The sequence below is a fragment of the Anneissia japonica genome, unplaced genomic scaffold, assembly GCF_011630105.1.
Source record: "Anneissia japonica isolate Jap-2015-1 unplaced genomic scaffold, ASM1163010v1 scaffold287767_len825999_cov190, whole genome shotgun sequence".
NCBI classification, from domain to species: Eukaryota; Metazoa; Echinodermata; class Crinoidea; order Comatulida; family Comatulidae; genus Anneissia; species Anneissia japonica.
Window position 1 is genome coordinate 278539 of NW_022707033.1, and position 21049 is coordinate 299587.

At 34.0% G+C, this 21049-nt stretch overlaps 2 protein-coding genes across 3 annotated transcripts in view; one reads left to right on the forward strand and one right to left on the reverse strand.

Moving 5' to 3' along the window:
- LOC117106316 (hydroxysteroid dehydrogenase-like protein 2) overlaps positions 1-12504 on the forward strand; it is a 12990-nt gene extending 486 nt beyond the window's left edge. Inside the window, 8 exon segments of the mRNA XM_033247688.1 lie at positions 7387-7576; positions 8022-8025; positions 8548-8731; positions 8920-9023; positions 9680-9781; positions 10290-10493; positions 11543-11761; positions 11897-12504. Coding sequence (XP_033103579.1) covers positions 7387-7576; positions 8022-8025; positions 8548-8731; positions 8920-9023; positions 9680-9781; positions 10290-10493; positions 11543-11761; positions 11897-12138 — 1249 coding nt within the window. The 3' untranslated portion in view covers positions 12139-12504.
- Positions 12386-16251, reverse strand: LOC117106315. Of its 2 annotated transcripts, XR_004445045.1 has the most exons (5): positions 15827-16251; positions 14610-14780; positions 13459-13606; positions 12644-12858; positions 12386-12599 (listed from the first exon to the last, which is right to left on the reverse strand). XR_004445045.1 is itself a non-coding variant. In XM_033247687.1 (4 exons), exons 1-4 carry the CDS (start codon positions 16063-16065, stop codon positions 12739-12741), a joined length of 678 nt encoding a protein of 225 aa, XP_033103578.1. In that variant the 5' UTR covers positions 16066-16250; the 3' UTR covers positions 12583-12738. The 2 variants fall into 2 exon arrangements, 1 of the variants encoding a protein (XP_033103578.1); XM_033247687.1 differs by having other exon boundaries at positions 12583-12858; positions 15827-16250.
- Positions 16252-21049: the final 4798 nt, after the last annotated feature.

Below are 21049 nucleotides of genomic sequence, written 5' to 3' on the forward strand. Positions count from 1 at the left end.
ATAATAATAATAATAATAATAATAATAATAATAATAATAATAATAATAATTTAAACATTGTTTGTGTTTCCAGTTTATAGTCCATTGTATGTTGATACAATATATACAAAAAATGAATGGTGAATTATAATAATGAACCTCTATGGTAGAGCATGTTCAGTCAGACAGCTTGTTTTAAACTACTGTAGCAATTACCAAAGAATATTCGCAGATGCATAGGCGCTATTTCGACGCTATAAATATTATGTCTGTGTTGATGTTATGAATAATATTATGATGTTTGACTGACATCAATAGCTAATCTGTTATGGTAATACCTACCGGTATGTTGGCACTGAGCTAGTATACTTGAGTGCTTGACTGAAATTCTTATATATTTACGTACAGTATGACTAAAATTAGAACAAATGGAAATCACCAATGAATACAATACAATTAGTTTGGTACACTATGTAAGAATAGTTGTTATTGAGATAACCTCAAACAGGTTTATCTAAAAAACCATATCCTTGCACATGGTGTACAGAAAGTTAAATTATTTTATTATTGATAACTCACCAGGCAAACCAAACATTAAAGAAATATATCCTGGCCAATAAGCAACTATATAATAAAAATATACTTTTTTACATATATGGCTAATTCTAATTTTTGTGATGTTATTTCGTAGTTAAAAATAACTTTTTTTGTTGTTTTTTAAACTTTCAATTGCTTTATTAGTATTCTCAAGCAGCGTATTTTTATTATTATTATTATTATTATTATTCATTTCATAATTATACATACATACATGAATATAAATTTACAACGACAACACTAACAAAATGGCAAAAATCATAAAACGATTACAGTACAGAAAAAGCATTTTTCTTTAGGCCTATAGGTACAAAAAATATGTTTTACTTGAAACTTGGCGAAAGAAAAGTAGAGAAAAAAAAAACAACACCATTCCCTGTACAAGCCATAAAATGATAATTATATTTGTATAATTTTTTAATTTTCAATTTTAATATATTTCATCTCTCTTCAAATTTCTCTTCTTGCTGTTCCCAAACGCATAGCAAAATCTTAATTCTTTGGACCAAATAAATTAAATGAAATTCAAATTATTCATAACGGTGAAATGTGGAAATATACGTTATAATATTAAAATATGTTTAAAATGTACAGGCAAAGCCCATTTAGATGAAAAGCAATTAAATATTTACAAATACAGGTTTCCCTCTAGTTAAAGACCACCTCCAATTAAAGACCACTTTCCTTGTGGTCCCAAATTAACAAATGTCTTTTCTTCATTATAATAAGAGACCAAAGTTTCTAGAAAAAGCGGTCTTTAATTGGAAGTAGACTGTTTGATATTATACTACGACAGGCCCAGGGGCAGATTTAGGGGGGGGGGCCGGCCCGGCCCCGGCCCCCCCTTTTGGGAGGTAAAAAAAGAAAAAAAAAGAAAAAAAAGAGAGAAAAAGGAAAAAATGATGGCCAAGAATGCCTCAAATGTTATGTTCGGAAAATTTCGCGGGGGCATGCCCCCGGACCCCCTATGACAGTGTTGTCTCAATCGGCCCAACTTTCGGCCCCCCCTTTTGGACAGTTCTGGATCCGCCCCTGAGGCCTGAAATTCAAAGTCAAATTCAAAGTCATCTATTATAATATTATGCCTTGACATAGTATTTACAATACGGGTACTTTATGTGACGTAAGCACTCTTCGACGTCATATTCCTGCTGTACATAACTTAATACCCCACCTAAAAGTTCATTTTAAATAACGTAACTATATAAAATGCAGTAAAATAATAATGGATTGGATAATTTATCGATAATTGCATAGAATAATTATGAGCGTGTGTGAAATTTTGATTATAGAAATCAATAACATACGTAATGTTATTGATTTTATTAAAGACCACCTCCAATTAAAGGCCACTTTCCTTGTGGTTCCAAATTAACAAATGCCTTTTATCTTCATTATTCTAATAAGTTTCTAGAAACTTGAAAACCCAGGTCCTAAAAGCGGTCTTTAATTGGAAGTAGACGCTGATATTATACTACGACAGGCCTGAAAGTCAAATTCAAAGTCATCTATAATAATATTATGCCTTGACATAGTATTTACAATACGGGTACTTTATGTGACGTAAGCACTCTTCGACGTCATATTCATGCTGTACATAAATTAATACCTCCTTGATTAATCCAATATTAACAGCAGATAATTGCAACCTTAACTGTTCATCCAGAAACATATAATGGTGTTTCCTAAAGTACTTTAAACAAAATTACCTAATATATCTAATCATCTAGAAATCCCTTTGGGTGTTTGGTTGGCTAATACACAATCAGACACCGCAAATGGCCACTCACCTAAAAGTTCATTTTAAATAACGTAGCTATATAAAATGCAGTAAAGTAATAATGGATTGAATAATCTATCGATAATTGCGTAGAATAATTATGAGCGTGTGTGAAATTGTGAATATATATAGAAATCAATAGCATACGTAATGTTATTGATTTTATTAGGAGCATGGATTTAAATAGGCCTATATAGTACTACTGTATTTTAGACATCTGGTACTATAGAGGAATTTTACCCGTAGGCGTAAATGTGAATATTTATTTATCTGTGTCAAAATACATTGCAATTGAACTATTTGTTGAGATATATTTCCTCCAATCGAATAATGAAACAGTATAGGCCTATACATTTCATTTAAATTTATTTGATTTAATACCGGTCTATCCGTATACACAGTATAGACTCGATACATTGGACTGCATCATTAATATGGTATGTTTAGATATATACTGAAAAATTATGTATATAATTATATATATATATATAAATATATATATATGTGTGTGTGTATTATATATATATATATATATATATATATATATATATATTCATATAGGCCTATGAATGAATATTATTGTTACACACACTGCAAAAATAGAATATCATTGACGAAAATAATAAGCAAAGTACCAGGAATTTCAAATAGGCTTTTAATCTGTGGTTCAACCTGTCGAGAGGTTTTCTCATGGTTGGTCCCGTGATTCTATGACGTCGATGTTAAACGTAAGTATACCCACAAATAACACGGTAATGTGATGCGAGCGTAGTGGTGCACGTGATAGTGTACGAATCAATGCATGTGATAATGGCACCGTCGTCGTGTCGTCATCTCTTCATCATCATTACCATTATCGTCATTATTTATCAGTACAAATTTATTATTATTATTATTATTATTATTATTATTATTATTATTATTATTATTATTATTATTATTATTATTATTATTATTATTATTATTATTATTATTATTATTCATTTTCTTTCTTCACGATATAATAATAAACTATATTGTTAAAAACTACTATACCGTAAATTAATTAATACAATTTATACAAAAATATATATATATATATATATTATATAAATGTGTATATTAAATACTAAAGTCCTATGTGTGTACTCTAACAAATGGCAAATTAAAACAACATACCATTTACGCACATTTGCAATGTCAAAGTAATTACATAAATATTTCTCCTTTGAAAAACAGTGTCTTGCTCATGTAGATCCTTTATGGTTGTTTTTATTTCATTATGCAGTTTTACTGCGTCTGGACCGTAACATTTTTACTGTAATTCCTTAGGCCTATACTTGTTTTTGATTTGTGTGTGTGTTTATATTAATGGTAGTGATGACTGATTTATTATTGATTTCACTTGTAAATACAATGTATTTTGCAATTAGCGATTTTACTTCTGGATGACGGTTGAATTAGTTTTTCACTGTTATAATTATTTTATTATATATCACTATTTAAATTTCATTATCATATTGTAGTAATATTATTATTAGTTTTTTTTTTGTTTATTCAAAGAATTTAATCTTATAATTTTTTTTAATTGTTGTCATAAATCTCTTTTATCATTGTTTAGTGTGTAATAAGTCATAACACAATTTTAGATCAGATATAGGCTTTATACTACTTGTTTACTTGTTTCCCAAGAGAGTCTTCTACAGTCTGATCCTCCTGGGTATTATAGAGGCCAAGCAAAACGATGCTTATAGGCCCCTCGAAAAAAAACCCAGTATATTTAAATTTTAACATATGGGGCGCGAATTTGAGCGGATGGTCAGCCAAACGTACTTCGATTGCAGATTTAAATAAATTAATAGAACTAGAGTTAACGTCTTCATTCGATAAGGAATTCCACAGCCGAACTGACCTAAATGAAAAAGCACGACTTCTAATATAAGTGTCCTACAGTGCTGATGTTTAATCTTAAAGGAGTGACCTATATTGTATCTTTATGTTAGAAAAAAAATGCTCTTACCGGCTGAGTACAGTAATATTAAAATTGTGCTTGATCTGTCCGTTAACAAAATATGTTGTATTGTATTATTGTAAATGTGATTTGGTCAAATAAATGAATGAAATGAAATAAAATGTTTTTGGTTATACATCTACCGTACCAAAGATCCATGGCAATTGCCTTGGTTTGGTTTTTAGAGGGAGAGAGAGAGAGAGGAGGGCGCTGTATAAGTTTGTCCCCGTCGGCGATTGACTTGCTCGCGACTGCTCTTCAATAATGCTGAATACAGGGTAGGCTACTTTTGAAAAACAAATCCGAATATATTATGATTGCTTTTTGTTAGGATAACTTTAGCAGGGGTATGGTGCAATGTTGCTCTGGGTGGGCTGTGATCTGGCCGGCCGGTTTCATGGTCTTCTTTCCTACTGCTACTGCTCTACTATACTACTACCTAGTACTATGGCTAGGCCTAGGCCTACCCGCACACAATTTGAAATTGGGTTCGTAGCCTAGGCCTAGGTCTGTCCAACTCTCCATCCAAAATTATTACGTCAGGCTAGCCTATCACTGTTATTAATACCTCGGATTGATGTCAGTCTGTACAGTATTATAAATCGTTCTTCATGTTCATCCTTCGATTTTTTAGAGGCCTAAAATAAAGGGCTAGGCCTAGGCTAAGCAAGGCCTATATGATAGTACTAGTAGGCCTAGGCCTAATGATTTTTTTGGCTTTCTGTATGTAGAATTAGGTAGTGTTTTATGTTATTCAATCGAATTTGATCCAACTTGGCCACAAGTCAACTCAGCCACAGTCAACTTGGCCACAAATCAACTTGGCCACAAGTCATTTACTGGTACCACACTTACAGTAGGAGTAATTCATCAAGTATAAAATACTAATTCTTTAATTATTACTATACTTAGTGTTATTATTATTGCTGTTATTATTAGTTGTTTTTATTACCGTTAGTTTTAATATTAATTATTAGTCTTAGCATTAACATTATGTATTGTTGTTGTTGTCACCTTTATTATCCTATTATTACTAAGTAGGCCTAGTATTATAAGTATCATTATTATTACTAATTAGTATTACTATTATTATAAAAATAAACATTATCTTTAATTTATTATTGCTGTTATTATTGCTATTATCACCTTCAATATCGTTATTATCACTAATTAGTATTATCAAAATTGATATTTAAATATCGTTATTAATACCATATTAGTATTATTACTATTGAGTATTGTTAAAATAAATATTACTATTAATATTGTTGTTCTTATTACCTTTATTATTGTTATTATGACTAATTAGTATTAATAAAGTAAATATTTGAAAAGGAAGTGTCACCGGTGATTCACATCATTGGATGCATCCTTATCACTGACGGGTTTCAAACATAGCGCCCAATGGTCGAACAAATATGAAGTACTGAAGCGATTATTCACTCAACAATACCAATTGTTCCTATTGTGGATAATTGATTAACTTAGGCCTAATTCTTGGGCGTGGTTCTAAAGAAAATAGTATCGAAATGCACCCATCGTGCATTCATTTGATTTTAGTCGGATTCAAAATAAATTTTTAACAATTAAAAAATCATAATGTGGTTTTTCTATTTCATTTTTTTATGATTAGGTTTAGTGTATGTACTCATGTTTTATGTCAGTGTATTAACGTGGAAGAAGAGACTTGGAGACTTGGGGTTGGAAAGTCTGCCTACGGCCTAAAGTAGAAAAATTGAACCTTATCACACAATGAAAAATCCCAAGTCCTAAATATGGTTATAAAGATGCATGGATACAAATCTATAATTTTCACAAAAACACAACCCTCATTGCTAGTAATTGTTAAATATACCAGCGACAACAAAAGCAATATAACGTTTATGCATGCTTCAGTGAAAAAACTTGATGTGCTGGTGCCAACCTAATAAACTATTTAATTAAAAAAAAAGTAGATACAACCATTTGAGTGTCTATTTGGGTGTATGTAAAATTATGTACTGTAATTTAATTGCTCATTCTAGGATAAATGTTATATAATATGATTATTTTTAAACAACTAATTAAGTAGTATTACTTATAATATTGTTATATTATATTCTATAAATTTATTTTATTACTGTACAATACCATCGGATTTATTATTACCAGTATGTAGGTAGACGGGTAGACCTACCTTGTGCTTGAGATTATTAATATCATTTTCATCATTGGTAGTAATACATAAAATTGGGTGTGAAGTAGTGGGGCTGTTATGCAAGGCTCTACAGCTTTTTAAAAAATTTACAGACAGAAACCTAGTAGTATCCAGTATACAAACAAATGCAACCTGTGATCTGTATACTGGTTACTGATAAGAAATCTCCAGAATCTCCCAGGTATCTTAAGGTTAAAGTTCAAATTAGCCATTCGTTGCTCATTTAGAGGTGTTAGGTAGACCAAGTGGCGGACTAGAGCCATAGGAGTGAAAACAGCACATTTTTAGCATCATGTCTGACCTAAGGGAAAGGCAAGTCAAGTCATCCATGTTTTGCAAATGCTTGTATATTAATATAAATGTTCAGTATTCGAAGTACAGTGCACTGATCTGGAAAGCCTTAGGGCCTACATGTGTGAGCCGTGTGTCATGGCATTGCCAATGAACATTTTGATATGACCAGCTTAGACTTTATTGCCTTGTCAATCATTGTTTTCCACATGATGTAAAGTTTGTAAGTGTATAGTGCTGCCCAACTACACACGTGCAGGATGTGTGAGGAATCAGTTGCTTTAATAGGATTTGAATTCCCAACAAAGCCTCAGTGGCCAAGTTGGTTAAGGCATCCACATAGACTACAGCAGTCCTGGGTTTCAATCCTGGTTGAGGCAACTTTTTTCACACTCGCAGATGAAAAATGAAAAATGAAAAATGTAATCATAGCCTTACCGCAAGACAGTTTAGAGTATACAGTATCTCGTAATAAATCATGGTTTATATAATATGTAGCTCTGTAAACCATCTAATGATATTCTTATTTTTTTCCTTTTTGTATGAATCTAGGAAACTAGCTGGTAGGACTCTGTTTATTACTGGTGCCAGTAGGGGTATTGGTAAGGCCATCGCATTGAAGGCAGCTAAAGATGGTGCCAACATCGTTATAGCTGCCAAGACGGCCCAGGCGCATCCTAAATTACCTGGGACCATTTACACAGCAGCAGAAGAAAGTGAGTGAATTTTAGATAAAACAGTGGTGGGATAATTCTCTTTAAGGTAGTATAATATATATTCCAAGTATTGAAATGCAATATTTTGACATTAATTATGTCGAAATATTGAATCCTGACACGATAGCATGCATTTCGATACAATCTGAGATTAATCAGTGGACCTTTCCGATAATTTTCTTTATTCTCTCGAACTGCAACACCGCTACCAACAGTAATATTGATAAAAGGTAGCTCCTCGAGATAAGCTCACTCCTATACTGTACATCTATATATAATGGTATTTTATTCAAAATTAAAAAAAAAAAAAAAAAAAAAAAAAAAAAAAAAAAAAAAATTATAAAAGGATAAAATATGGCAGCCAAAAATGCTGAATTACGAATTATGTTTAACATCAATAAAAAAGCAAGAAACACATTAAATATAATAGGAAATTTACATTAAAACTTAAAATACTTCCTCAGAAAAAAGCCAAGCTTTGAATTGGGCATGTAGTGTTGTCTTTTGATTGGCCATCCCTATAAGTCTTTTATGAATAGGGAATTTCCAGGTATAAGCCCTCCCCCCACCCCCCAAAAAAAAAAAATAAATAAACAGTTTGAGGGAGTCAGCTTACACACTAGGAACTTTGTTAATAGTAATAACCACATGTAGAATGCAGAAAGAAAACAAGATGACTTTCATAGATGACTACCAGTAACAGTACCAGAACCACCTTGTTAATCCACCTCCCATATGGTGGTTTTAATTCTTCATATGCACAACTATTTTCGCAATATAGTATCACAACGTATGGCACAAGATTTAAATATTTCACTCTATGCATATTTTGTCGAATTGTTCAATCTTACGGTCATTCTCACAGATTTCCTCCAGCCTCGACGTCAAACTTCTATCTCGCTTAGGATTCGTTAGGAATCACCGAAAATCTGCCTTCTTACCACTTTCTTGTAGAACCGAATGTATCAAATCTTCGTTTCTCCCATATGCACTTAAGCTTTGCTCATCTCTAAATCTCGATCCATCTTCTGCAAAGCTGTCGAAGAGACCGTAAAAACATTTGGTGGAATTGATATTGTAGTTAACAATGCAAGCGCCATTAGTCTCACCGGCACGCAGGAAACATCGATGAAAAAATATGATCTAATGCACCATGTTAATACAAGAGGAACATATCTCACGTAAGTGTCGGAAAAGTAGGTGCAAATTGATGATGTGCGGCTGTTGCATCAATTGGTTTATTATGTACTGTGTATTTATATATGGTAATCCTCTGTGACATGCCTTGACCACAAACTTGATGGTAACAGTTTAAATGAGCTAGGGAAACAAAATACCAATTACAAATTTGTTTATTTTCTCCCTCTAGCTCAAAGCTTTGCCTCCCTTACCTGAAAAACAGCAAGAATGCACACATCTTAAACATTAGCCCACCTTTGAACATGCATAAAAAGTGGTTCAAGAACCATGTTGGTAAGTCCACTTATTACTTACTTACTCCAGATCCACTGGTGAATGTCATTTATTTCATTAATTGTCAGTGGGGTATGTAGGGGATACCCTACTGATTACCCTCCAGATTCTTCCAAAATTCATCGTTAGCTTATTTTGAGCCCATAGATATTGTCGCTTAAAAAGGTGCCCCCTCCCCCCACCTGAACGGTCGGGGAGAAATTAAATTTGTTGGGGAATTTTTATATTTATAAAATGTTTCATTAATTATGGGATTCTTTATTTTAAAAGGATAATTTGCAAGTGCAAGTTAAGAGTCCCCCTGCCGGGGAAGAGCTGGTGATAGTATACAGCACTGCTTAGTAAGGCATGCTTGAATTGTACTTTTGGCGCTCAAGATTTTATGTTTTCCCAACGACCTTGGTGTAAATTCCCTGGCAGGGGTATCCAAGCAGGGGTCCTTTGCTCTCCTGGACCCCCTGATATCGCACAGTGTACAATACTTCCAGCAAAGAAAGGCAAATGCTGATGAGCTTAGTAACTGGAAGCACCTTGTCTGTAAAGTCAACAAATGTTATTTATTATCGATAACAATGACTGAAGAGATGGTTATACTGTATTGCCAAAGTGATTGTTGTACAGTAATTAAATTAATATGCATATTTTCTTTGTCGCAGCATACACAATGGCAAAATATGGAATGTCAATGTGTGTACTAGGAATGGCAGATGAGTTGCAAGATGACAATATTGCTGTGAATGCTCTGTGGCCCAGAACAGGTGTGTGCAGGCATTTTCTGTGAAGCACAAAAATACAATGTAGAATTACAAAGAACTGTAATTTAAATTAAAAATATCAAAAATAATCTTTTTAATCATTTTTCTATTCTAAATATAAATCCAATCCTATGCCTATCTAAAAGTAAAGTATATCTCTGATATTAATAATATCAATAGTGAGTAAAGCTGTATTCACACCAATCAGAAGATGAAGGCCGACTCAGACGTCATACGACACAGCCCATCGTGAGAAATATTAAACATTTTTAACATTGTACCACAAGACATCGTTGGGGGCAGTCTTAAGCCGTTGTGAGAAATATTAAACGACCAGACTGTCTCTGTGTAGGTTGCGTCGTACGATGCTGTCTGAGTTGGCCTTAAGAGGGACGCTGGTATTCAGCACATTGGAAGTACGGTCAAAATTTCTGTCCGTATCCGATGCGAATGCAGCTTTACATGGAGTAATAAATATTATACATTTCTACATATGATTATCTTTATCTAGCAATATGGACAGCTGCAATGGACATGCTTGGAGGTGGGACAGGAGAGACCCGGAAACAGTGCCGGAAAGTGGACATCATGGCAGACGCGGCATATGTGATCCTGACTAAGGATAGCAAGTCTTACACTGGCAACTTTGCTATCGATGATGAGGTCCTGAGATCGGTAGGAGAAACAGACATTGATAAATATGCATGTGAACCAGGTGAGTTATTTACATTTTCATCGGCAGTCCAATGTCCCCAATGAGAGAGTAAGTGGTTATGGTGGTCCATGGGGTGAAGTCCTGGAAAAATCTGAAATTTTAAGAGTTTGAAAGGCTTATTTAATTGATTTTAAAATCTACAAATTTGTAAAAAAATACATATATTTGATTTACCTCCTGAGGGAATAAGTTCCCCAATAGGGACCCTGGCTGGCACCACCCTATATTCAATAGAGGGATTCGTCACATAAAGTTTGTGTAGTGAATTTTGTGACATCAACAATTGACTTGGAGTAACTTAAATTATAGCAGTTATGAAGATCTTTACAGCAATAACATGGGACAGCTGCCATAGCAATCTCCGCTATGCCAGTTCATTGTTTACATCCAACAGCCAAAAAGTCAAAAATAAACTGTTTATGCAATGTGTAAGTTGTGTGATTATTCATCCAGATGTTTCTGTTTGTATCACCATATGTAGTACTTTAAAGCCCTTTCCAAACTATCAAAACATGTGACACTGACATGAAAATATATGTGGCAAAGACAAGCCAAACCAGTCATTCGTCGCAAAAATCGATTTTGAGTTATTAATACAGTGTTAGAGAGTAAAATAATAGCTATAAAATGGTAAAAAATCATTCAAATCGGACATTTCCTCACACAGCTGTTTAAAGAACAATATATGAGAAATTCACTGTCAAAGTTTATGATTTCAGGCATTTCTCATGCAGAAAATCTTCAAATCCTTAAAAAAGTATTGTTTTCACATTGAAAATGGATAGAATGATGTGTAGATATATAAAGGTTAGTTCAGTGCAATAAATAGATTTTTAAAATTTGATATTCCAGCATGTTTTGGCCATTTTCTCTGAAACACGATTTGCGACGAGTGACTGGTTTGGCTTGTCTTTGCCATATATGGGTACACCATGACCATATATGGATATACAACAGTTTTTTTTGTTTTTTTTTCATTCAAATAGTAAATTTTTCTGGGTATGTTGTCATATATGTATTGTTTTTAACTATAAATTTCTCTTTTTAAGGCCACACTTTGCTTCCTGACTTCTTCCTTGAAGAGGCTGGATCACCAGAGGATATGAAGGAGCAGCTTGAGAAGCATGGCTCACAGCCTGTCTTTGGTTCAGGGCCAGCAGCCAACCCTTCTGAAGCCGAGGCTATACAGATACTTGATTCATTAAAAGGGATGATGTCTGAGGAACATGTGAAGAAGATGGGGGCTTCAATCCAGTTTGAATTGAAAGGCAAGTTAGCAGGGGCAGATCCAGTAGGGGGCACATGCCCCGTTTTGCCACTAAATTAAAAATTTTTTAATGCATATTAATGTATGTGCTACTCACTTATCTATTCTGAAACTTTTATTTCTCTGTCAACTGCAGATGTAGATCAAAGTATGTGGTTCTTAGATATGCGTACCGGTTCCGGTGCTGTTGGTAAGGGCGAGGTGGAAGGCGGTGCAGATGTGAAGATGACGATGAAGGCGGATGATTTTGTCAAGATGTTCAAAGGTTCTTTGAAACCCACAACCGCTTTCATGATGGGCAAGTTAAAGATCAAAGGGGACATGGGCAAGGCTATGAAACTGGAAAAACTGATGGGACAATTGCAATCGAAATTATAGGGGCCAACAGTCAACATTTCTTTTGGTGTACTGTAAAAGCATAGAAACATAAGATACAGTGTGCCTCTGTTAAATTTATCTCAGAATCGTAAGCAAACATTCAGTATTCCGGGAAGTAGGATCAAGGCTTGCTTCAATCCTTTTCTGCAATCCTATAAAACTGATTTGAGTTTAGTGTCAAGGTTATTTTATGAAACTAAAATGAACTATCTGATCATTCAATCAAATTGGTCTAAATAAATTCATAGAGTGCTTTAGAATAGCATTTAATGCAATTATTCACAGTCAGTTATTTATGTGTTCTAAAATTATTTGTACAGAGGTTTGAGAATGAGATCAAAAATAAACTTATGTTTTGAAAAGAGAGACTTTGTTGTGTTATAATTTGCTTTAGTCTTTCCTGATAATTCTATATGAAAAAAAAACTACTGATATATTACAAAATTTAACAGAATAATTAAACTGGTTTATTTGATAATCTTACATCATATCATATACATTGCAATAAAATTTCATTATGGTCTTTGATCACATTCCCTTCAAGGGTCTAAGATAATCAGCTCTACACTTGCAAATGACAAGTGATTTAATGTCTTTACATCAACTTTCTCCCAGTCGATCGATTTCTCTTTGTAAATTGCTTCTTGCCTGGGCTTCATATTTATCACGAAATATTTTAGTTGCATAAATATTTGGAAGTTTTAAGAAGCTCTTCAAAACCTGATGAAGGAAAAAATTAAAAAAACATTTAAATAGTTTCAATGTAGTTCTATAAATAAACATAAAACTTGTATATGTTGAACGACAGCCTGCAGTATTATATAATATTGAACATGCAGAACATATGGGAGAGGTCTGGTTATGAGTGCATTTGTGAAAAAAGAGGCAATTACTCTGTATGTGTTCTATAAATAAATATTAAAATTAACAGCTGGCAGTATGAATGGTTCCTTATTGAACAAGCTGAAATAATACAGTCGGGGGCAGATCCAAAAAGAAAGGGGTGTCCGAGGGTCCTCCCCTGGGAAAATTTTGATTTATCTCATTCTTAGACCAAGACATAGGCAATATACTGTATTATTGTATTCCAACAATATTGAGTAGTTGGATACATAGCCTTTCCTCCATTGATCGATAGACTTGAAGTACGCACTTTCATACATAAATTATTACGACTCATCGAACCAAAAACAGTGTTTGTTAAATTTATTTAATTGAAGGCTAGCGGGGCTAATAGTATAAGCCTAGTTTGTCTGATCTGCCAACCTATGCCTAGGTACAGTAGGTCAGTAATTATTTTCAATGGAACATATATGCTACCTTAGATCTTCTTTCCCTGAATGTTTTTTCTGCCACATGTGTATATTCAGATCGGATCTGATTTGCATATTCATCATACTCGGGGTTCGCCCATCCTAACACCTCCATATCAGCATCAAGGAAATAATACTTGTCCTCATTGGCAAACCTGTGTACCAAAAATAATATTCAAATAAATACCCCGGGGCATTCATTCTTGAGAAGGGTTTTTGAGCGGAAAATGTGGAAAAACATCTGTTATGCATCAAGAGACTACTTTCTTGAAAAAAAGCCCCGCTTTTCCAAAACATGCTTGGTTTATACACTAAGTTTAGGTGATTTAATGCTGGTTAATACACTACATGACACAGTAGGCCCTATTTATTGTTTCATAATAGTAATTTCCAAAATTGACAGCATTCATTTTAAAAAGAGGCCCTCCTTCGCAAAAGTAGCCCCAAAATAAGCCTACTGTAGGGATTCAATCATTGCATTATACGACTTGTTGCAAACCGATAAACTCAAGTTCCCAGCTGCAGATATTATTCTCCTGATAATGGTTGAACCAACTCAATCAGAACTATTTATGTGGTGTACTGCATTACTGTGCCCTAGCTTTTAACAAAAGGTCATACATGTGTCAATATTATTGTCACAATAAGGCAGTGTTCATTTATATTACACAGCAGGGGCTGTTGAGGGCTCACTTTGACCTAACCTCCAATCATGGCTTTAAAATCATGGCATATAAAATGGCCTTATCAATTTTTGGAATGACAGTGTTCTCCAGAAGCCATTTTAGCTGTTAATTTCACCGGTAAAAATAACATGGCCTAAAAATTTAAAAAAATTTTACTGGTAAAAATAAATAAATAGGCTTACTACAGCATGTCTTCTTGTTTTTTTCAAGTCAATAGACCCCACTCTATAGATAAGCATAGAGCTTATCAAGTGCAAATGTCAGTTAAGTGATGTCAGTTCGAGCAGATGCAGTGGCGTAGTGGAGTTTTGACATGGGGGAAAGGAGAGCTTGAGAGTATCATTCACTGTTGGAATTTTGGTAGCTGGGATTCCATTTCCACTTACTGGCACAGACTCGAACTGCCATCAGCATGAAGTGACACTTGATCCGCTCGTATTGTCACGTAACCCCAGCCTGATAAAATACAAACTTGTTAGGTGTCAGGTGAATGTGGGTGATGTGACTTCTGGTCATTAAGATCCAGTTTGAGACGTCAGTGATGTCGCAAGTTGGTGCCTCTGGTAAGCATTCTGCTGCAAATTCTTCAAAAACTTTGGCACTCTCTTCTTCATTCTTGGAGGACTTGGGGTCATATATGATACTGAGGAATTTCAATGGTAATTATAGACAGGTTGTAATTGCCTTTGACATACAATACAAGATAAATAATTATTGTAGAAATACTGCACCGGTAATTCATATGCAGTACAGTAGGCCTACTATTGCACTAATTACCTACTAAATCCATTTTTGTGCCCAAATTGTGTTTATGATGTTATTACTTAATTGACATCTATTTATCAAAAGCGTGTAAAAATGCGAACTACATAGAAATAATAATAATAATAATATAAGATTTGTGGGCTCACTCAAATTCAATTTTAAAGAACAACAATCCAAATACTCTATTTACAGATTGTTGAAGTTCTGAATTGCCTTTTACTTTTTGAACAATAATTTTTTGATGGTGATAATTTAGTGTAGGCCTACTCTCAATTTACAAACGAAAATGATGCTGGCCACTTGACATAATACTATAAACAATAATAATAGAAGGGATTTTTGGCAAAGAAACCTTTAGTATGATATATGATCTCGAAATCACTTGTTTCTCTTTGCAAAATACTAAGTTTGTTGTTATATTATCGTTTTTCCCACACAAATTAAATACCGGTACATGAACAATATTGATGTAACTAATGTTGATTACATTTTGATAGACATATTTAATTAATTTTTGCTGATCGTCATATATCATTTATTTCGCCAATTAAAGGGTCTATATGGCAGGATTGCCAAATTGAAGGGGCCATCGAGGGGCTTTCCAACTATCGTCAAGGATTAAAGAACTGCTTTAAAAATAGTAAATTATTACAGTATATATACAGTAATATAAAATTGTGAAATCATAAAATTTTCTTGTAAATACTACACAGGAGCCCGCTAATTGTATTACACAATATTGTACACAGACAGGGACACGTATCGCGTTGGACACACAATGGCTTCTAAATTCTCAATGTCGCAACCCTATCTATAATAATGGCTCTTGCAAATTATTAAACAAACGAACGAAGAGACGTACGCCTAGCCTGGGGAGAATGATTATATAAAATATTATTTATAGGTGCCAAATGCTCAACCTACTCGTGAAAAAACACACTCCAGTAAACTAAATCAGGTCGCTTGAGATTCGAGGCAACACTGGAGACGGCTTCGTTCATTTTTCGTATATGATGTAATGTATGGTAATGCCTTCGTTCTTCCGAATAGTTGGCTTCTAATACCGACCACCATCTTTCACACAACGTACTCTCAACTGAACACTTGAAACACACATCTTGCCACTGATTTCTGACAGACTCTTGGTCTGTTATTGTATCCATGTTTAAAAAGAAATAAAATGTGACACACCGAAGCTTTTGGAATCGACTTGAAAATTGATGTGTTTACTATAAGCAACGCCCTCTATTGATTGTCACTTGCACCGCCACTAAAAGCAAAGAGTATTAAAACTGCCCCCAGGCAAGGAACCGAAAGGTCCACTAATTAATCTAAAAAAAGAAAGTATAATAGCAAAGATAATAATAGCAGAAGATAGAGCAGCTTCCCAATATATTGGAACATCCATTCAAAAGGCATTGTGGGTACACGGACAGCAAGAAGGCGCTATATAAAAATAATAAAGGCGCTGCTCTTGTTCGTTTGTTTCCTTTAGTTTCTCCACTTAGTAGAATGTTCCATCGATTTTAATGCAAATATGCGGAGCAGCTCATTTGATAATAGGCCCTACATACTCCAAGTATTGTAATTCACGCCATTGTGTTGGGATTCAATATTTCGACATTAATTATGTCATCATCAGGAATGAAAAAATTATCCATATTAGCAAGCTTATATGCACTAGTACCAAAAGTTTTTAACCAATCAAAACATTACCCGGCTAGTAGGTGACATAGCAGTGATTTAAACAACTGCTCAAAGCTACCTACAAAAACAAAGAAAGCTCATTTGAAGTTCTAAGCCCATTGATAAACAAAGGGTGTAGTCTACGTATAGCAAACGCTTCTTTAAACAATAGGATAGACCAGTTTCGGCAGCACTACAGACGACATTACACTTTCAAGTACCGGTATACCCTGTAATCCTAAAACATATTGGAATGCCTCACAACACTATCAGATCGTGAAGAATGTTCTTTAACTTAAGTCTAGTTATTAAGCACCTAGTATCTGTCTTACCAATACTGTGTAATCACTATTACAGCCTATTACAGCCTGGACATTTAAAATGATAAACAACAGAACTTCTGTACTCCTTAGTAGATATAAAATGAGAAACACTTTTATACTGCCATAAAGTTATGAATTTTACCTTATTTAAACATCTACGTAATGAATTCACCTGATTTTCCTAGATAAGGCAATCTAACCTAAATCTCAAGCTATCATCACTAAAGCCTATGATACATTTAGGTTCATTTAATTTCTTAAGTACATTATTAACAACATTTAAAGGGTACCCATTCCAAGACATAAGCTTCAGTTACTAAGCTGTGCTTGTTATCAGGAGTACACAATGGGCTCTAGAAACTCTACGAATCCAGGAGAATGGTTCCATGGAGCAAAGCTTTCATAATGGACATATTGACATGTATGTGTATTTTTACGATATATACTCACGTTTCCTACACTGTTGTTAAATTGTAAATCCAGAAAGTGTACTGTGTCACTGTTTTCAAATGATTCAAAAGTAAAATGTACTGCCTATGAAAAGCATTAAAGTAGCTTAGAATTTGAGGGAAATCATTGGGCTTAGCTAGTACTGTACTAGCGTGTCGTCAACAAAACGAGTATTTCAGTCATTAAAATATTAGCTAAAACTGGACCAAGAGGCACCATCAGTTTGCTTATAAAATTCATTATTACATGTAGTTTTAGGTACAGCAATCTCTAAGTAGTTTCCTTAGCGAATAGGTTAGTAGTAGGTTGTTTACCCTATCAAGTATTATATTAATTACCTTAGTAAGGGGAACATTTGTAAACAGAGATTCAACATCAAAAGATGCAAATCGGTAACCTAAATTATATAAATTGTTTGGTACAGCAGCATCAAAAGAATCTCTAAGGACAAAATCATTAACCGTTAGAGGGCCTAATAAGCTTGATAAGATATAGCAAGTACCGGTCGAGTATGGAACGCCGTTAGTATCTTCGGTTATGTGCAAACACTCTTTTATGTGCAATTGCCATGACGTCATGTGGAATGGTCATGACGTTATGGATTTGGTCATTATGTTATTTCTCATTATGTTATGTAGCATGTAGTTTGCTTGCGGAAGTGTGAAGAAGACGGCTGTACAAGTAAGCCTATATCAAGTATCATAATGAAAAGTTGAGGACGTCAATATTGAATCTACTATTTAAATATGGTTCCAAGTAATTCGTACGACTGCATACCATCCGATGGCAAATGGACTTGTTGAACGATTTCATCGCCATATTGAAAGCTTCTCTCAAGGCATACAGTTATGTGATATATAATGAGTAATTTTCGTCCCACCCCAACCCGCACTAATCCCAATCGTAAACCATTACAACATCCATATGATGGCCCCTTTAAAGTTTTACGAAGAGCTGAAAAAACATTGTTCTTGACATTAATGCAATACACTGTCAGCATTGACCACCTAAAAGTAGCCCATTTAGATAGATACAGTACACACACCCACCTGCGCCCCTTGAGCCTAACAATTCGCCACATTTAACAGCTCCTGCTCTTGTAGAACTAGCCGATCTGGTGACGTGTTCATTTTCCAGCCCGTTTTGTATCGTTCGGTCGTTATCTCATTCACTAGAAGGGGGATCTTGTAGCGTCTCTACTATTTGTATTTAAACCGCAATATTGAATTTGTATAATCTTATATTTCATTTATAAACATATACTCTATATATTATTACTATATTTAGCAAAAGGTCAACTAAGGACAGCAACTTGTTTCTTGTTGTACCAGGAACAGGAATGTACCATGGCTTTTATTAACTAAAACAATGACATATAATCATCCTTAATTCTTATTGGTCAAGTATTACCTCATCTTTTGAATCATCCCAAATAATAGTAAGGAGTATTCCTATTGCTATACACTTCTCACATTGTTGTCATTCGGATTACTACGCAAGTATTTTTCACTGGAAATAAATTACCAGCAGTGCGGTATCCAGAATTGGATTCCAAGGGCTCCGCATGTAAATTTATAATATAACTATAACCCGGATAATCAATAGGGGCCTGATGTTGAGATTTTACCCACAATATTTCTAGTGTATGTAATGTAAACTATACCGGTATTGAGTTCAATCAAACAAATAACAAAACATGCTTCATATTTATTCATCTTTCGTTTGTTTATATATAAACCTTTGACCTTTGAGTGTCGGAGAAAACCCACGACAGAGCAGTCATGTTCAACACTTCCCCATCAATTATTCTTCATAGTACAGTATAACATTTAAGTACATTATTGTATACAGTACTAGGTCTATACTAACAATCTTCATTTATGTAATGTAAAATATATTGGGTTCAATCAAACAAAATATGGTTCATATTTATTATCTTTCGTTAATTTAAATATAAACCTTAAATATAAAACCCAAGGACTCTTGAGAAAACCCACGACAGTGCGATAAAAAATTTAAACGTTCATGTTCAACACTGCCCCATCAATTATTCTCATATTAGAGTATAACATTTAAATACATGTATTGTATACAGTACTAGGTCTATATGCATTTGTCAAATTTTAATTATATTGTCATTAAATCTAGTGTATGTAATGTAAAATATAGTTCACAAAACATGGTTGTTCATATTTATTCATCTTTCGTAGTACAGTATAACATTTAAGTACATTTGAAGTATTGTACAGGTATGCAGTACTAAGTCTATATGCATTTGTCACATATTTCCATCTCCTTTATTAACAATTTCCATTAATATGGTCATAAACTCTAGTGTATGTAAGGTAAAATATATTGAGTTCAATCAAACAAATCACAAAACATGGTTTATATTTATTCATCTTTTGTTTGTTTATAATTTAAATATAAACCTTTGACCTTTGAGTGTGGGAGGAAACCGAAGGACTCGGAAAAAACCCACGACAGTGCGATAAAACAATTACATTTGAAGTATTGTACACTCCTACTGCACGTGATACAAAAAATATACAAATGTCAAAGTATATCAGTGACATCGGTATTTTATTGAAAACGTATGGTGTTGATATGATAGTATAATACATACGGTATTCCAAGTATCGAAATGCACGCCATTGTGTCTGGATTCAATATTTTACATTAATTAGGCCTATGTCATCATTCCATTTCGATACTTGGAGTATACTACCGGTATCTTATCTGAGATTAATCCATGGACCTTTCGGTTAGTGTTGATATTTCCTATCAATATTAATATTATTATAGTTACAAGTCAAATAATTGTAATTATTCTGTTAATAATCAATTTTGAAACAGACTGAACCACTTCACAAAACCCTTCAACAGTGCAAGCTAGGGTATAAGTGTGGCCGACCGAGAATGAGTGGTTCAAACCCCTGACCACAACACTCAGAACGTGAATAAAAACTGCATGCATGTAGCGGCATATATCAATTTCACTAAAATGGTTAATTTAGGTAAATTTTGTATGGGGGAACGCAAATGAAAGCAGATCTTCAAATCAGTTAGAAGTAGACCTACAATCCATTCCTTTCTCATTTACGAAATCGGCTTACCTTGCAGCAAGGTATAGCTAAACTTGCCCTAGTCTAAAACCTAAATTGTGTCTTAACCTACTAACAACAGTGGCAGCACCATGGGGAAGGGGGGGGGTGTGATGGGGATGGTTAATCCCCGTCGGGCAGATCAAGTTCCCGTCGGACACGAATTGGCCAGAACAAAAATTATTTTCTTACGTTTTAAATCGTCTCGGAATGCTATAAATGTGCAAAAGTTAACAGGCAACACAGACCCTGTCTCTTATACACATCTAGATGTGTATAAGAGACAGCATCTACGTAATGAATTCACCTGATTTTCCTAGATAAGGCAATCTAACCTAAATCTCAAGCTATCATCACTAAAGCCTATGATACATTTAGGTTCATTTAATTTCTTAAGTACATTATTAACAACATTTAAAGGGTACCCATTCCAAGACATAAGCTTCAGTTACTAAGCTGTGCTTGTTATCAGGAGTACACAATGCTGTCTCTTATACACATCTTACCTATCTACACTGTATAACAGGAGGTACTAGCTGTTGTTGTTGTAGATAATATACTAACATTTAATAACATCCAAGAAG

Coding starts and splice junctions, on each gene's coding strand:
- LOC117106315 (XM_033247687.1), bottom strand. CDS start 16,065: ATGGATACAATAACAGACCAAGAGTCTGTCAGAAATCAGTGGCAAGAT. Junction 14,781..15,826: donor TGGAGTGTGTTTTTTCACGA/GTAGGTTGAGCA, acceptor GAAATTCCTCAG/TATCATATATGACCCCAAGT. Junction 13,607..14,609: donor ATTCACCTGACACCTAACAA/GTTTGTATTTTA, acceptor TTTGGTACACAG/GTTTGCCAATGAGGACAAGT.